Raw genomic sequence first — 15,557 nt, 5'->3', positions numbered from 1 at the left:
CATCAAAACACCTGTTCTTGTCTCTCTATCATACTTTCGCCTCTCAATACCTGGTACAAAATCCCTTCTCTCAATACCATGCCCACACTCAAGTCAAGAGGTCTTGTAAGTTATTTGGTGACCTCACTCTTGTTGGTGTCACAAAAAAAACAAAACACCTAGTACATTGTATAGAATGGCTGGCATTTGGATGGTCATCCTGCAGTAGAAACTGTACCAAAGCAGACATTAGACCTCAACACTGCCCTCTGTTTTGTCAGATCCTGTTAAACTGTCCATATAAAAACAGCATGGAAGATGGGTGTTAAATGATGACTAGAATAATAGCTACGAATATCATTGATAAACTTTGTACTTCATATTCTACTCCTGTTCCAAACACCAGATTGATAATGTCAGAGTTCTTTCAGTAAGCCGTTACCCATCCTTTAAGCCTTAGTCTTAATCATTTGATATTCCCATTCATGTCTCAGGTGCATTATGGGAATATTTCATCATCTGCAATACTTCTCTGCTACTCTTTTTTTTTTTTATCGACCTCAAGAGGATAAACAACAAGGTTGACCTTGGCTGATTTCCAACATACAATATAATGTTAGGCGTTGTTACATGTGACTAAATACATGCCGGCATTTTGTTTTGATGCTCAACCGATTCTACCAGACATTCGTTCTTGATTGTTTACAAAATTAATTAAAATACACAGGCCCTGCATTTTGCTAAGAAATATGGCCAAAGGAGGATTTGAACCTGAAATGTTAAGGCTCTAAGTTTGGGAAAATCTGTCTTTACCTCTAAACCAAATTCTTCCCACCCACTTCAGACTGAATTACAGAAAAAAAATTCAAGATATTTTTTTTCAAAATTTTTTTTTGTAACTCACATAGTTTTTTTCCATTCTTTTGTGTTTTTGTTCTGTTTTTCAAGCAGTCATTTTTTTTTTTTTTTTTTTTAATATCAGCTCTATCGCCAATACAACCTCCATCTCTACTGCCGCCACCATCACCAGGCTATTTTTCATTGCTAATCCCCCTGTTGCATTTGTGTACTACTACTTACTGGAAATATTAATTAGCTACTCATTCTGAGAGATAACGAACTGATTTCCCCTTCTCTTTACCACCTACCCTCGAATATAGTAGTATGTAATGTTTACTGCGTGTTTGATTAATTAAACGGCACACTCCACCTTTGTTAATGAACTTTCGTAATTATATATTTCTTGCAACTAGGCTGCCTATGTTCTTCAATTAATTTTTCAATGCAACCAAGTCTTCTTGAGAAATTCGGTAAAATTGACTCTGGCTTTATTATATATTGGTGTTAACGCCTGCAAGTGATGACAGTCTGTGTGAGGTCTTAGTTATGTGTGATGACAAGGAAAAGCATGGCTGTGTGATAAGAGACTAGCTTCCCAACCACATGGTTCTGGGTTCAGTCCCACTGCGTCTCTCTTTGGTCATCCTGTTGTTGTCATACTTATTTCCCAGAATCCCTTGCATGGCTGCATATTAACCTGAGACAATGTGATTCAGCAAAAGATATGACCAACACGTGACTCCATGTCCTCAGTAATAAAGCACAGAGCCACAACTAGACAGCAGTCTTTCTAGATTCCATTAATCCACTAGAGGTTGGGGAGGGGTTCCACTCGGTGAAGAATGAACATGCCTTGATGCAGTAATCCTTTTTAATGATTATCTATTGGTAATCCTAATCTGTATTGCAACAGCATTCTCTTCTCCCACCACCACCATCATCCTGTGAACCATATCCCCCCCCTTCATTATATGCTGTTAATCCACACAAATTACTGTAGCTGTCTCAATATCAAGTTTATAGTTACAATAGATGGATTGTCTATTAGTAAAAATCAAGAACAAAAAAAACTGCTGTATTCTAACATTTCCCAATAACTCTTCCTTCCGCACCAATTTCTTCGGCTAAATGGCTGCGACGAAACCGTACCGTTACTCATACAGACTGTTCAATGGAAACAGGAAGTATGATCCGTACGGTTTGTGTGAGAAAGATCCATCGGAAGAATACTTAGACTATGGTACCCAATGGACGTCACAAGCACACGAAAACCAGACTCCGTCTTCTATCCAAGATTATCAATACAATGGACACCATTCCAGTTCTCAATCCGACTATAGCACACAACATCACACTTACAAACATGCTGAATCTGTGTATTCTTACGGTCAAGATAATTCCCTTGACCAAGTTGACTTCCAACAGACTTCTGACCAACAGCCCTACCACACTTCCACTCAGTACACACACAGTCAGTTGTCCAGTTCAAAGAAGTTTAATAGCCAGCAATCTTTTGACCAGACTGTTTACAGACAAACATCTGGAGACGTCCAAGTACCATATGACTCTCATTCCCAGACATACAGAGCTAAACATTCACAGAATGACCATTTTTATCAAGACAAAATATCTAACGGTTACCAAAAAGCGGATTCCAGTAATCTAACTAACCATTCTAACCATATTTCTTCAGAATATGAAAATTCTCAGTACCATTTGGAATCTACCCATTCTTACCACAATGGTACGGTGTATCATAATAATGAATACAATCACATGCCACAGTTGGTCCAATATGACATGGCAAAACCTCAAGACCGGTGGTCAAAGGCCCTTGAGCATGCTCGTAGTTATTATAGAAATATTGCATTGTACAATGTCCATAATTCTTATGACTCAACCAATTCTGTTTATCAGCCAAGCCACCACGACCATCACCATGATGACCCCCAACATCCTCATCACCATGACCATCACCACCAAACAGCTTCAACTACAAAAATACCCGATAGGAATTTTAATCCTCGTGAAATGTGGAGCAAGGCTATCTACCTAGCAAGCCCTTCCCATAACAAATATGACCCGTATAAAATGACTGGTACTTATCAGGAATCCAGCAAAACAGATGCGTTTCATGAGAAATCTCATGGGTATGGTCAGTATGAAGGGTTTGGTTCTAACACCACTGGTGGCCACCACCACAGCTCGGCCCCCCTCAGCTACGAATCCTATCAAACAAACCCAGACTCTATGGAAACTTTTGAGGAGGAGAATAATAATTACCGTAATTACAACAGCTCTTTGGACAATGGTAATTATTATGGAACAGATGATTCCAGTATGGAGAATGAAGAGCATCAATCATATGAGTTTGATCCCATTCTGATTGATTATTTAAAGTCCCTTGCACAGGTTTATGCCATGGATGAGGTAAGAGGGGGAAGAAGGAATGCTTCTATTAATTACACTCACCAACATCGTACTTTATTGTCTGTTTTTTTGTTGTTTTTTTTTTTCAATATGTTCTCACTGTCCTTTATACCTCACCATCATGTTTTCTTGTATCTTCTTCCATGTTGAGCCATTTTCCATCTGTCTTCTGCCATCTTCTTCCACCTTCAGGCTTTCTTCCTATTTTTCATCTCAATATTCCTGTTTTATTTCCTCTTTTTTTTTATTCATTTTTTTTTCTCCTTGAATTTTCAACCTACATAAGAGTTGATTTGAAATCTATAATTCATCTGTGATCCCCCCCCCCCCCGAAAATGTGATTCTTGTGTGCTAGAATTATATAAGTAAGATTATCTTTAAAATGTAATGAGTTATTGAAACAGCTGTAGGAATGAATGTTTTGAAATATTGTTCATATTGTTACTGATATTCTTTCAAATGTGTGTGTGTATATACACACATATATAAATGCATATATATGTACATGTGTATGCATGTATGTATATGTGTACATATGGATGTGTGTGTATATATATATACATGCATATATGCATATGGATACATGTGCATATGTACATGCACACACGTGGTTAGTATCAGAATGTGTGTGTGTGTGTGTGTGAAAGACTATCTTTTCTGGGGCTTTTTTCTGACTTGTTTTTCACATGCCACCTAACTCACATTACATTTAATATATTCTGTAAAAAAAGTCAATGCCATTACACTTAACATTGAGATAACTTCATAAAAAGATACAAACAAAATTTCGGGAAAAACCCCCCAAAAAAAAGAGAGTACATCTTTTAACCAGGAATAACAGCACTTATAATAGCATCTAATCACTTCCTAGTACAAGCAACATGGCCTCATCTGTATAATCCAGCCAACTCCTGACTCACTTGTTGCTTTCATTCCCAACATTTGGAAGGGGATAAAAGTAATCCTAAATCTCCTCCTCCACCAGCTCCCTCTTTCCCTCCTGAATGTTGATATGGATTCCATAGAATTAGATCTGTTGGAAATGTGTCTTTAGAATTTCTTGTCTCTCCTGAAAAGATTTGGAGAGTAAAAGCAGATTAATGTTTGTACTTATTTTTTAAGCCAGGTACTTATTCTGTCAGTGTCTTTTGGCTGAACTGCTAGGTTATGGATTTGTAAACAAGAGACTGATAGAATAAGTATAAGGCTTGAAAATAGATCCTGGAGTCAATTTGTTCAACTAAAACTCTTCAAGGTGGTGCCCCAGCATGGCCATAGTCAAATAGCTGAAACGAGTAAAAGGATAAGAGTGTACATGATGAGCTTCTTTCAGTTTCTGTCATCTACTAAACCTATTCACAAGGTCCTGGTTGGCCCAGGGCCATAGTAGAACATATCAAAGGTTCCACACAGTGGGCTGAACCCAGAACGATGTGGTTGGGAAGTAAACTTCTTTCCACACAGCCACACCTAGATTTTCAATTAAATTGTAATTTAATTTCTGTGTCACTTGATAGCTAATTCTTCAGCTGGAGTGTCTCCCATGATTACCACTTGATTCTCAAAATCCTTGATTCTCCTTCAGTTTTTATTACATCATCATCATACATGCTGGCATGGGTTGGACGGTTTGACTGAAAACTGGTTAAGCCGGAGAGCTGCTCCAGGTTCCGATCTGATTTGGCAAGGTTTCTACAGCTGGATGCCCTTCCTAACACCAACCACTCCAAGAGTGTAGTTGGAGTTTTTTTACGTGCCATTGACCTGACACTGATATCAGCCATGACTACAGTCTCACTTGGCTTGACAGGTCTACACATCATGGTATATCACCAGAAGTGTCAGTAACCTACCCCTGCCTCCATCAGGCCCAATGCTCAAACATTGCTTTTTATGTGCTGCCAGCATTTATTTTTTTTTAAATAGGATTTAAAATATCTTTTTAATTAAATGTTGTTTTTTTTTAATATTTCTTTCCACCCACCCTCATTGAATCCTTTGTCTTTCTTTCTTCAGCGGCAGCAGTTGCTATGGGAACAAGAGATGTACAACCAACTGAAATACAAGAGCCCTCGTTCGTTCTTCCACACATTTGAAGCTGAGGTAAGCTTGACTGTGAGATGGGGTTTCAATCTGAAGCCTGGACAAGGTCCAGTGTAACCCTTTAGCATTTAAACTGACCATATCTGACCAAAATGTTACTTGTTTTATGTTTGAACCGGCCACATCCAGCTTCTCACGCCTACCCTACAATGTCATTCTAAAATTAAACAATCGCGTTATTGAAAGCTCAAGGCTATGAGATAATACATGATTAATTTAAATCAATGTGAATTAATGAGTATTACATTTGACAGAGAAATAATCTGAATATCAATGGGTTAATTCTTGTGGGGTTGATAAACCTTCCAGAATCTTCCCTCCATATATGAAACTGAGGGGCTCTGCCTTTTTATGATTAAGGGCTGGATATAAGTCAATCCCCAGTCAGAAGACACTTGTGCAAGGTACCATGCAGTAGGACTGAACCTGAGACCATATGGTTGCACAATGAGCTTCTTAACCACATAATCATGTCTGCTCTTTTAGTCTTTTTTTTTTTTTTACTGTTTGTATATTCTGTTTTGTATTGTCTGTAGAGACATGGAGTGAGGGAAATAGGGACGTACAGACAGAAAACCGTAGGAAAAACTTGACGTTGTCTCTTGTCTTTTATGTCTTTGCAGTTTTATCAGGCTGGTATCAACTTTGCAAATGAAGATGAAGCAGCCAAGTTTGTACAGGTCGTCCGTAGTAAAATCCTGGAGAGGCAGAAGAAGAAAGAAGGTAAGTGAGGAGATCGTTCAAAGAAGATCTCAGAAAGGCACTCTAACTTCTCTGTTTTTTTAAATCTCTCAACTGGCAGAAAACCACGCCCCCTCCATACTACTCCCCCATCTCAGTTGAGTGAGGCGGGGCGTTGTCTTGCAAAGGTACTTGGTGACTAGTTTTGAACGGATGTTTCACGTTAAATTCAGTGAAATCCATTTCCCAATTTTAAGCACCTTTCTAAGCCGTTGCTAATGCTGGTGAACTATTGAATGGAACAGTACTTGTATATATATATACGCACTCACATGTGTATATACAAGATGTCAAGATGTGCAAACAACTATATAGGCATAAGGAAAGCATTTGTATACACCTTCTCTCGACTTACAACCTATGCAACTTTATGGCCCTCTGCATTTGCGACCACAAAAAGTTAAACGCATTGCAAAGTCTGAACGTATCATTCAAGATGCTGTGCGTTCTTATCGTTCACAATATTTCTCGAAAATCCGTCTACCTCAATCCAAGAACATGACTGAAGATTAAAGATTTATTTTCAATTCCACTTTTTGCACAGGAACAATTTTTTTTTTTTTTTGTGTATATGCGGAATTTCGTTTGTATTAATTTTTTCATTCATTTTAGATTGTATCTTTGTTTACAGTACAATAAAATACTTATGTATTTTTCACATTAGGTACAAAAATTATGGATTAGATTTTTGAGTTTTATATTTTTACAACCCATTTGAATGAAAACGGTTTGAAAAATATAAATCCGACATACAACCAGACCGACTTACAACTAGTCAGTCAGAACGGAACTTGGTTGTAAGTCGAGGAGAAGGTGAATAAGCATAAGGAAAGCACATGTTACATATGTATGATGATGATGATGATAAATATAATGCAGGCATTGAAGCATGACACCATTTTCCAGCCAACTGGATCTTGTCAAACTGACCAGTCAATGCCAGCATGGAAGAAGGACGTTAAAAATTGACCTGTGGTTGTGTAACATAAGCATTAGCAATAGCCACTGGTGAGTGAAATATATAGATATGTCTTACAAACGTTCATTATTGAAGTTGTTGTCTTGTATTACTTATCGCACAGAACGGAGGAACCAGCAGAATGTGCAACGGAACCAGCAAAGCAACACGACCCAGAATAACATCACCTTGAATAAGGCACCTTTACAGAAAACCCCGGATACTGGAGGTAAGGGCCTTTTTTTAGCAAGATATTTTTGTTATCTAGGCTCATCATATATACATTCTTTCTCTCACAGAGATACAACTCGGAAGAGCCTTCTGGCTCATCTGCTCCTGTCATATATATTACATTATTTATATATATGTGTGTGTGTGTGTATATATATATATATATATATATATAAATATAAACACATATTTACCATTCGTTATGTAGCAAGATTTTTTAGATTGAATCGAATGAAATCAAACATCCTTGTTCTGGCTTGACTCAATTTTTTTACCTCCTTTCTTCGTTACTTTAACTTATATCTTCCAACTAAAAGGGAAACCACCACTAGCTGTTTTTTGAACAAGACAATTGCACAACCACAACTCCTGCCACTGTTCAAACTGGAATTTTGGTGGCACACCTATTTGAGCACTTGGGACACATACCTGTTAATCTGAGTCATCTTCACAAAAACTCCTCACATCCTCTATGTGCATAAACAGATATACATATTAGATTATTTACATGTATATATATGTGCATATGTGTACATACACACACACACACACACAAATATATAGACCTCCATATATACATATATAAGTGTGTGTGTGTATGTATGTATATATCAAAAGGATGTGTTATAATACTATTACACAGTCATACCAACAATACAACATACCTCCATCATCAGCTGCCATACGGATATCATTATGGTTTCAACACCTTTGCAGTACCATTCAATCTGGCGGTGTCAACAGCACTAATGTGTGTGTGTATAATATATATATATGAAATATGAAATATGTGTTCATTTATTTATGTATCTTTGAAACACATTGGAATGAGTACAACCCTCACTTTAATAACTTACTTTTACATATCTTTAGTAACAATTTAATACCCTTTAAACATACATACATTTGTTTGATAATTATTAATATATGTGTATATATGTATGTATATAACTGAAATGTGCCCATTTATTTACGTATCTTCTCTACACTTCAAAACTATTTCCCACTTACATATTTCTCTCTCCTCTTGTGCTTTTACATATGATTAAACAAAATCGAATATAGCTTATGATATTAAATATCAGTACATTTAATACCTTACATAATTAACAATACCGATTGGCATATACTTATTACCTATTTTACATGATGCTTAGATCTAAATTAACTAAATTAAATCTAAATTAACTAAATTAACATAGAATAATGGTTTCATATTTTTATAATTAAGATCTAAAACATACAAAGTTAAGCCGCTGTTCATAGTGCCATTGTTTCAACTGTTGCCCAATGACCAATTAGTATGGGTGGAAATGCTGGGGCTAGTAATAGCCATTTTTAAAGCATCTGTCCTCTCTGCCCCACCCTCTATATATATAAATCTTGTTTCAGATATTGGGCTGTGCCCATACTGGGGCATTGCCTCGAAGGGTTTTGGTCAAACAAATTACCCCAAGTACTTATGTTTTTGTTGTTGTTTTTTTAATTGGTACTTATTCTGTCAGTCTCTTTTGCCAAACTGCTATGTTACAGGGACATAAATAAACCAACACTGGTTCTCAAGCAGTGGTGGTGGGGTGACAAACACACAGTTGTGTGTGTGAACACACATGATGGGCTTCTACACAGTTTCTGTTTATCATATTTACTTACAAAGCATTGGTCAATAGTAAAAGATGCAATAGTAAAAGACACTTGCTCAAAGTGCCACCTGGTGGAACTGAACCAGGAACCACAGTCGCAAAGCAAGATTCTTAACCCCACATACATAGTCTGTTTATTATCTTTCAGGCTCTACGCAACATGGTACACTGAAGAAGTCAACATTAAAGAAAGAGAAGAAAAAGTCCCGCCTAACAAAACAAGACATTGGGCAACCTACCAACTTCCGGTAAGGTTTTGCATTATTTCTTTTTCTTGTTTTTGTTTTTGCAAGCCAATCACCTTGTTCAAGGGACTGAACCCAAAACTACACAGTTGCAAAGTGGGAAATATTTCATTTTAATTAGTTTTTTTGTTGTTGTTTTTTGAGTTTTTTTTTCCTGTTGACTTTTGTTTAATATTGGATTGATTACTTTATAATTTTGTGACAGAATTGGAAGAGGAGGAGGAGGAGGATGGGTGTCTATTGGATGCTGTCCTGGTTTGTATCTTTTATGGCTTCCACATGTAATTTTCTTCTCTTTCTCTTCTTGTCAGACATATTAAACACTTAGGCTGGGACCCTGACTGTAAAAAAGTAGATGTAAGTATAACGTCATCATTTTGTGTTCTCTAATGTAACCTTCTTTGTCATCGTTTCTCATTGAGCTTTCATGCAATGTTACAAAAGTAAGGCATTACATGTGTATCACCATTGTGTAATCAATCTTTTGTAGAATAAGTTATGTTGTTTGAATGTATTTTAAACAGGAAATATTGATTGTCTGTGTCCTATTATAATCGATTGCTGTACTACAATCAACTGTGTGCTTTGATCAATTGGTGATCAGTTAGGTCCTCTGACCAACTATGGCCAAATATGTCCTCCTGTAATCAGTTGTAATATACTGTGTGATCAATAGTAATCAAATATGACCTCCGATGATCAACTGTGATCAGCTGTGACCTTTGATGATCGACTGTGATCAACTATGACCTGCAATGATCAACTGTGATCAGCTGTGACCTTCGATGATCAACTGTGATCAACTATGACCTTCGATGATCAACTGTGATTTCCAATGATCAATTGTGATCAGCTATGACCTACTATGGTCAATTATGCCTTACTATGACCAGCTAGTTATGTCATATTGTGATCAACTATCTTTTAATGACCACCTATATCATACTGTGATTATGTCCAAAGTTAATGTTCAATCATGTCCTATTATGGTCAACTACGTTCTACTGCTATGATTAACTATATCCTACTATGATCAATTATGTGCTATCACTATGATTGGCTAGGTCTGATGTTCAACTATAATCAACTTTAACTACTGAGATCAACTATGACCAACTATGTGCTGTGATCTATTATATCTTACTATGACCAGCTATGTCCTATAATAGGACTGCTATAATCACCTATGTTCTACAATGATCACTGTGTCCTACTACAATATCTGTCCTGCCTTAATGATCAATGTCTTAATATTATGAACAACTGTCCTGTTATGACCAATTAAGATTAATATTATGATCAAACTATATCTTACAACTATGATCAACTACATCCTACTATGACCTATTTTGATCACTATGACTTGCTATTATCAACCTCATTCTATTATAAGTTATTATGTTTTAATATGATTAATCATATCCTATGATAAACAATATTCTCCTACTGTGTTCAGCTATGATCTACTATGATAAATTATCTCTTCCTACTATCATAAACTACGTCCTATAATATATGATCGACTGTGTCCTATTATGATTAACTATGCTCCACTTTATCCGACTGATGTACCATGACCTACAAAGCCTTACTATGATCTACAATTCTATTCTGTAATGAAACTAATGTTGACTATCCAGTTGGAGTGTCTCTAGAAGTCTCACTTAAAAGTTCTAGAACAACACAATGTCACTGTTCCTCAGTGGAAGTATCAAATGTTTAGTGTGAAGATTTTCGAAACTCCTGCTTCAAGAATTACTCCGAGAAACCTCAATCAGTCTGAAGTATCAATTCATTTCTATGTCTACTACTACTACTGCCGCCATACTGTAATTTGCTAAGCGTTTGAGTCCTCTGTTCCTCACATTATGAACATACTCTGCTATTTCTCTCTCTCTTTTGTCATCCTCAACTCCTCATGCTATCCACTTTCATGGACTTTTCCCCCCATCGGTAAGTTTTTAACTTTCTTTTAACAACTCTGCCAGTGATTACTAATCATGCCCGCCTCATCCATCGTCGTTTCCCCCCCCCCCTTGTTTAGGCACACACACACACACACATGCACTCACACATTCACACACTCGTGCACACACCCTACATGTCGACTCCCTGTTTGCACACAGCATGTTGTCTGTGAAGTTGTTTTATTATGTTCCATATTTATCTCTGTTATTTTGCCTTTTATTGTATGAAATATACTTTTGAAAAACTTAGTCATAACCCTTTCCATTGTTGCATAATTATTATACTTACCTGCAAGAATTTCAATAATAATAATAATAATAATCCTTTCTCTTATAGGCACAAGGCCTGAAATTTGAGGGGAGGGGACTAGTTGATTATATCAACCCCAGTGCTTAACTGATACTTATTTCATTGACCCCAAAAGGTTGAAAAACAATATGGTAGCGAATTAAAGAATTAGTTATTGTACAAAGTTCCTCCAAATTCTTTATCATTTTCATGATCAGCTGAAACCTAAAACTATGTATTGCTTTAGAAATATGGTCATGAGAAGGCTAAAGGTATTTGGTTGGGCTGGAGGTATTTTTAATTAACACACTCCAACGTGACCTGACTAACAAGTGTTTGGGTCAATGTTAATCCTGCACTTTTATGCATTAATCCCATCCTCATTTATTCTCTATTAATCTTGTAACATTTACCTCTCTAAATCCTTTGCTAGTAAGGATTTATTGGAAAAGCATATTGTATTTGTTTACAGGTGTGGTTGTGTGGTGTAGAAGTTAGCTCTGCAGTCACACGGATTCTGGTTCAGTCCTACTGCATGGCACCGCGCACAAATGTTGTCTTCTGTTATAGCATTCGGCTTTGAGAGTAAGGAATCTGTTCTGCTCTGGCCCTTCTCATTCTTTAACCCTTCAGCTTCCAACCTAAAGCTGCCTCTCTTCAGGTCCAGAATCTTGCAAGCTGGCCTAGTGGAGTCACCTCTTGTAGACAACAGATGAAAGTTCCACAACTTCTTGTTGAATAACCTGCACAGATGGTTCGTTTCTAGTGATGAGGAGTTTGTGCTGTGTATTATATCACTCCATCTGTTAAACTGATGTTACCTGTACAGGTGCTCGGTGTACTGCAATCTAATCGACTGGCCTCCTCCCCCAAAATTTTGGGCCTTGTTCCTAGAATAGAAAAGAATATTTATGACAGTGATGGGTGATGTGGGTGACTGGGGATTAGGGGAAATAAGTGGTGAAAGGGATTATTGAGGAAGGAGAGGTGGGTGGAGACATTGGTGGTGGTGGTGATGGTATTAACAATGGAAAGGGATTGTTGAATGACGGGATAATTGATCATTAATAATGATGGTAACGATGATGATGACCTTAACTATGACTACTTCTTGGTTTTTGTTGAAACAACCTTTGTCCCTTCCAGTCCAGTGAAATAACTCAGCCTTTGATGAACCCTAGCTTTAATCTTTCTTTCTTGACTATGGCCACCCGTGTTCTCCTATGACCTAAAATTTACTATAATCTGTGTCTTGAGATCAGTTATATCTTGCTATAACCATCCATGTCCTATTATTACCAACTATAGTTTACTGTGATCTATGTCCTATGATCAGCCATCTCCTGCTTTGACTGTCTTCGTTCAACTATAATTTACTATGATCTGTGTCCTGAGATCAGTTATATCCTGCTATGACCTTCCATGTTCTATTATGACCAATTGTGGTATATTCTCATTTACTATGTCTTATAGTCAGCCATATATGAATATGTGCTGAAATCTCAAAGACAATAAGGGCAGCATGGCAGGCGTTAGACAATGCCATACATGCCAGACTCTTCAATAGCCTCGTCCTACCTGCACCCTTAGACACAAGTGAGACCTGGGCTGCTACAAGAATGGAGTGGAGTGAATGATATGATCACAGAGTGCCAAAAGTACAAGGTCAGACATGTCACAAGGTTCACTCACAGACAACAGGTGAACCCATGCATTTGCCAAGTGGTGTCCAAAAGATTGGAAAAGGCCACCTAGAAGGTGGTCAAGCAATTTGGGTCATAATGGAAAAGAATGGCACAATCGAGACAGAATTGAAAGTGCTTTGGGACCAGTGGTGTGTAACAGTGTCTGACAGTCTGGCCAATACTGTGAGATATATATATAGTGGAGTCACCTCTTGTAGACAACAGATGAGCGTTCCACAACTTCTTGTTGAACAACCTGCACAGATAGTTTGTTTCTAGTGATGAGGAGTTCGTGCTGTGTATTACATAACTCCATCTGTTAAACTGATGTTACCTGTACAGGTGCTCGGTGTACTGCAATGTCAGATGTGCAAGTGATAACGGAGCAACTGGAAATGGTTTTGTTCAAGAATGCAATGCATTGCCTTGCCTGGGAATTGAAACTATGACCTTGCAATAATGAGTGCGACAGCTTAACCACTAGGGCACATGATTTCACACACACACACACACACACACACACACACATCCTGTACGGCTGTTGTACATAACATCTCTACAATGGTGCAATCTTTGGTACAACTACAACGATATCTAGAAATGTAATGGAACCTTGATCATGACAACAATGGTGATGACAAGAACAACAATAATCCTTTCTACTACAGGCACAAAGCCTGAAATGTGGGGGAAGGGGATAGTCAATTACATAGACCCCAGTACTCGACTGGTACTTAATTTATCGACCCAGAAAGGATGAAAGGCAAAGTTGACCTCGGCAGAATTTGAACTCAGAACGTAGCAGCAGATGAAATACCGCTAAGCATTTCGCCCAACGTGCTATCGATTCTGCCAGCTCACTGCCTTCAAGAACAACAACAATGATAACAAGAAGTGGTTGTACTGACGCTAAAATCTTATTCAGTTAAAAAATCTTTTATTAAAAAATAATTTATTTTATTAATCCAATGTTAAAGGTTTGAGGCATGGTTACAAGACTGAAATATTAACGAACGTTACATTAATTAATGACTACTAAACAAAATTTGCTAGTTTATTTTGTTTCTGTTATTTTGGTGTTGCAATTGATGTTGTTGTTTATGCTGTTACTGATTTAATTAGTAATAGTGGTAGCAAGAGCAATTGTAGTTGTTGTTACCGTAGTGTTTGTAGTTTAAGATTTCTTTAGATAATCCCAATTGCCGTTCCCTGTTCGGTAACCGAATTGGAACTTTGTGTGTTTCCCTACTCACATCCCTTTTTCACCTTTGATTGCAAATCATTATTATTTGAAGATTAACCCTTTAGCATTCAGATTATCCTGTCAAATGTAACCCTTAATCTGTTTTGAATTAATTCCGGATTATCTCATAACTCTGAGAGTTTGATGATGTGATTGTTCATTTTTACAATGACATTGTAGGGTAAGTGTGAGAGGCTAGATCTGGTCAGCTTGAACATAAAACAGGTAGAATACCTGGACCAGATCTGGCCATTTTAATGCTAAAGGGTTAAAGCGAAGTTGATTTTACTGGTTCATGTATGTTTGGTATCTTTTTTTTTTTTTTTTTCTTGTTTGTGTTTTTAAAACTGATTTCTTATGCAATGATTTCAGTATGAAACCCCTAAACTAACACCTTCCTACCAATTGCAATTAGCCTTTGTGTAATATCATTGCATTCCAGGTGACTGCTTGCCACCTTCCGTATTGATTTCAATAGATTTTATTTTCTATTTTTGCTGTTGTTGTTTTGTATAAATATCCTTTCTTCTCCCATTTCTTTCACAAAGCTTCTTCCAGTCTCAACATTTTTGTCTCTTCTTAGATGTCTCTTCTGGCTCATTCTAACCCACTATTTTCTACAATATGTGTGTGTGTGTGTGTGCCTGCTTCTATCAAATGTCCTCTGTATGTGTGTATTAATTTACATTGCATAATGTCTGTTTGTGCCTTAGGGTACTTCTGATGCCTGTGTCTCCATGATTCAGTGTTAATTACATCTTCCTCTACTTCCATGTTCTCATATGTTTTGCTTTGTCTCTCTGTCTTCCTCTGTCTCCATGGCTCAGTTCATGTGTCTATGTTAGTAAAACCATTCTACATGTAGATTTTGTACGAAATACCATTTGGAAAAAAATCAATATTGTTTCATTATTTGTGTATGTATGTATGTATGTGTGTGTGTGAGTGAGAGAGATATGTGTGTGTGTGCGTGTGTAATGTCACCATGTATAATCTGTGTGCATGCGTATAGATGTGTATGTGATGTTACTATGTAGTGTATGTGTGTAGTGGCCTACATGTGTGTATGTATGTCATGTCCCTAAACATTTCCTTGGCTCTCATTTGATATATTATACCCTCTTTGTAGTATAATACATTTGTCATGGTGTATATACTTTACTGTCTAAATTCTAGGTAGTATATATATATATATATATATAT

At 37.1% G+C, this 15,557-nt stretch overlaps 1 protein-coding gene across 1 annotated transcript in view; it reads left to right on the top strand.

Moving 5' to 3' along the window:
• Positions 1-1,813: 1,813 nt before the first annotated feature.
• LOC106870127 (putative uncharacterized protein DDB_G0282499) overlaps positions 1,814-15,557 on the top strand; it is a gene marked incomplete at its 3' end in the record, with an annotated part of 17,038 nt that continues 3,294 nt past the window's right edge. Inside the window, exons 1-6 of the mRNA XM_014916117.2 lie at positions 1,814-3,249; positions 5,266-5,352; positions 5,976-6,075; positions 7,176-7,280; positions 9,074-9,173; positions 9,482-9,527. Of these exons, the coding sequence (XP_014771603.1) occupies positions 1,948-3,249; positions 5,266-5,352; positions 5,976-6,075; positions 7,176-7,280; positions 9,074-9,173; positions 9,482-9,527 (1,740 nt within the window). The remainder of the gene's footprint in view (positions 3,250-5,265; positions 5,353-5,975; positions 6,076-7,175; positions 7,281-9,073; positions 9,174-9,481; positions 9,528-15,557) is intronic.

This window comes from Octopus bimaculoides, chromosome 20 (genome assembly GCF_001194135.2).
Source record: "Octopus bimaculoides isolate UCB-OBI-ISO-001 chromosome 20, ASM119413v2, whole genome shotgun sequence".
NCBI classification, from domain to species: domain Eukaryota; kingdom Metazoa; phylum Mollusca; class Cephalopoda; order Octopoda; family Octopodidae; genus Octopus; species Octopus bimaculoides.
This window is presented reverse-complemented; position numbering and strand designations above follow the sequence as displayed.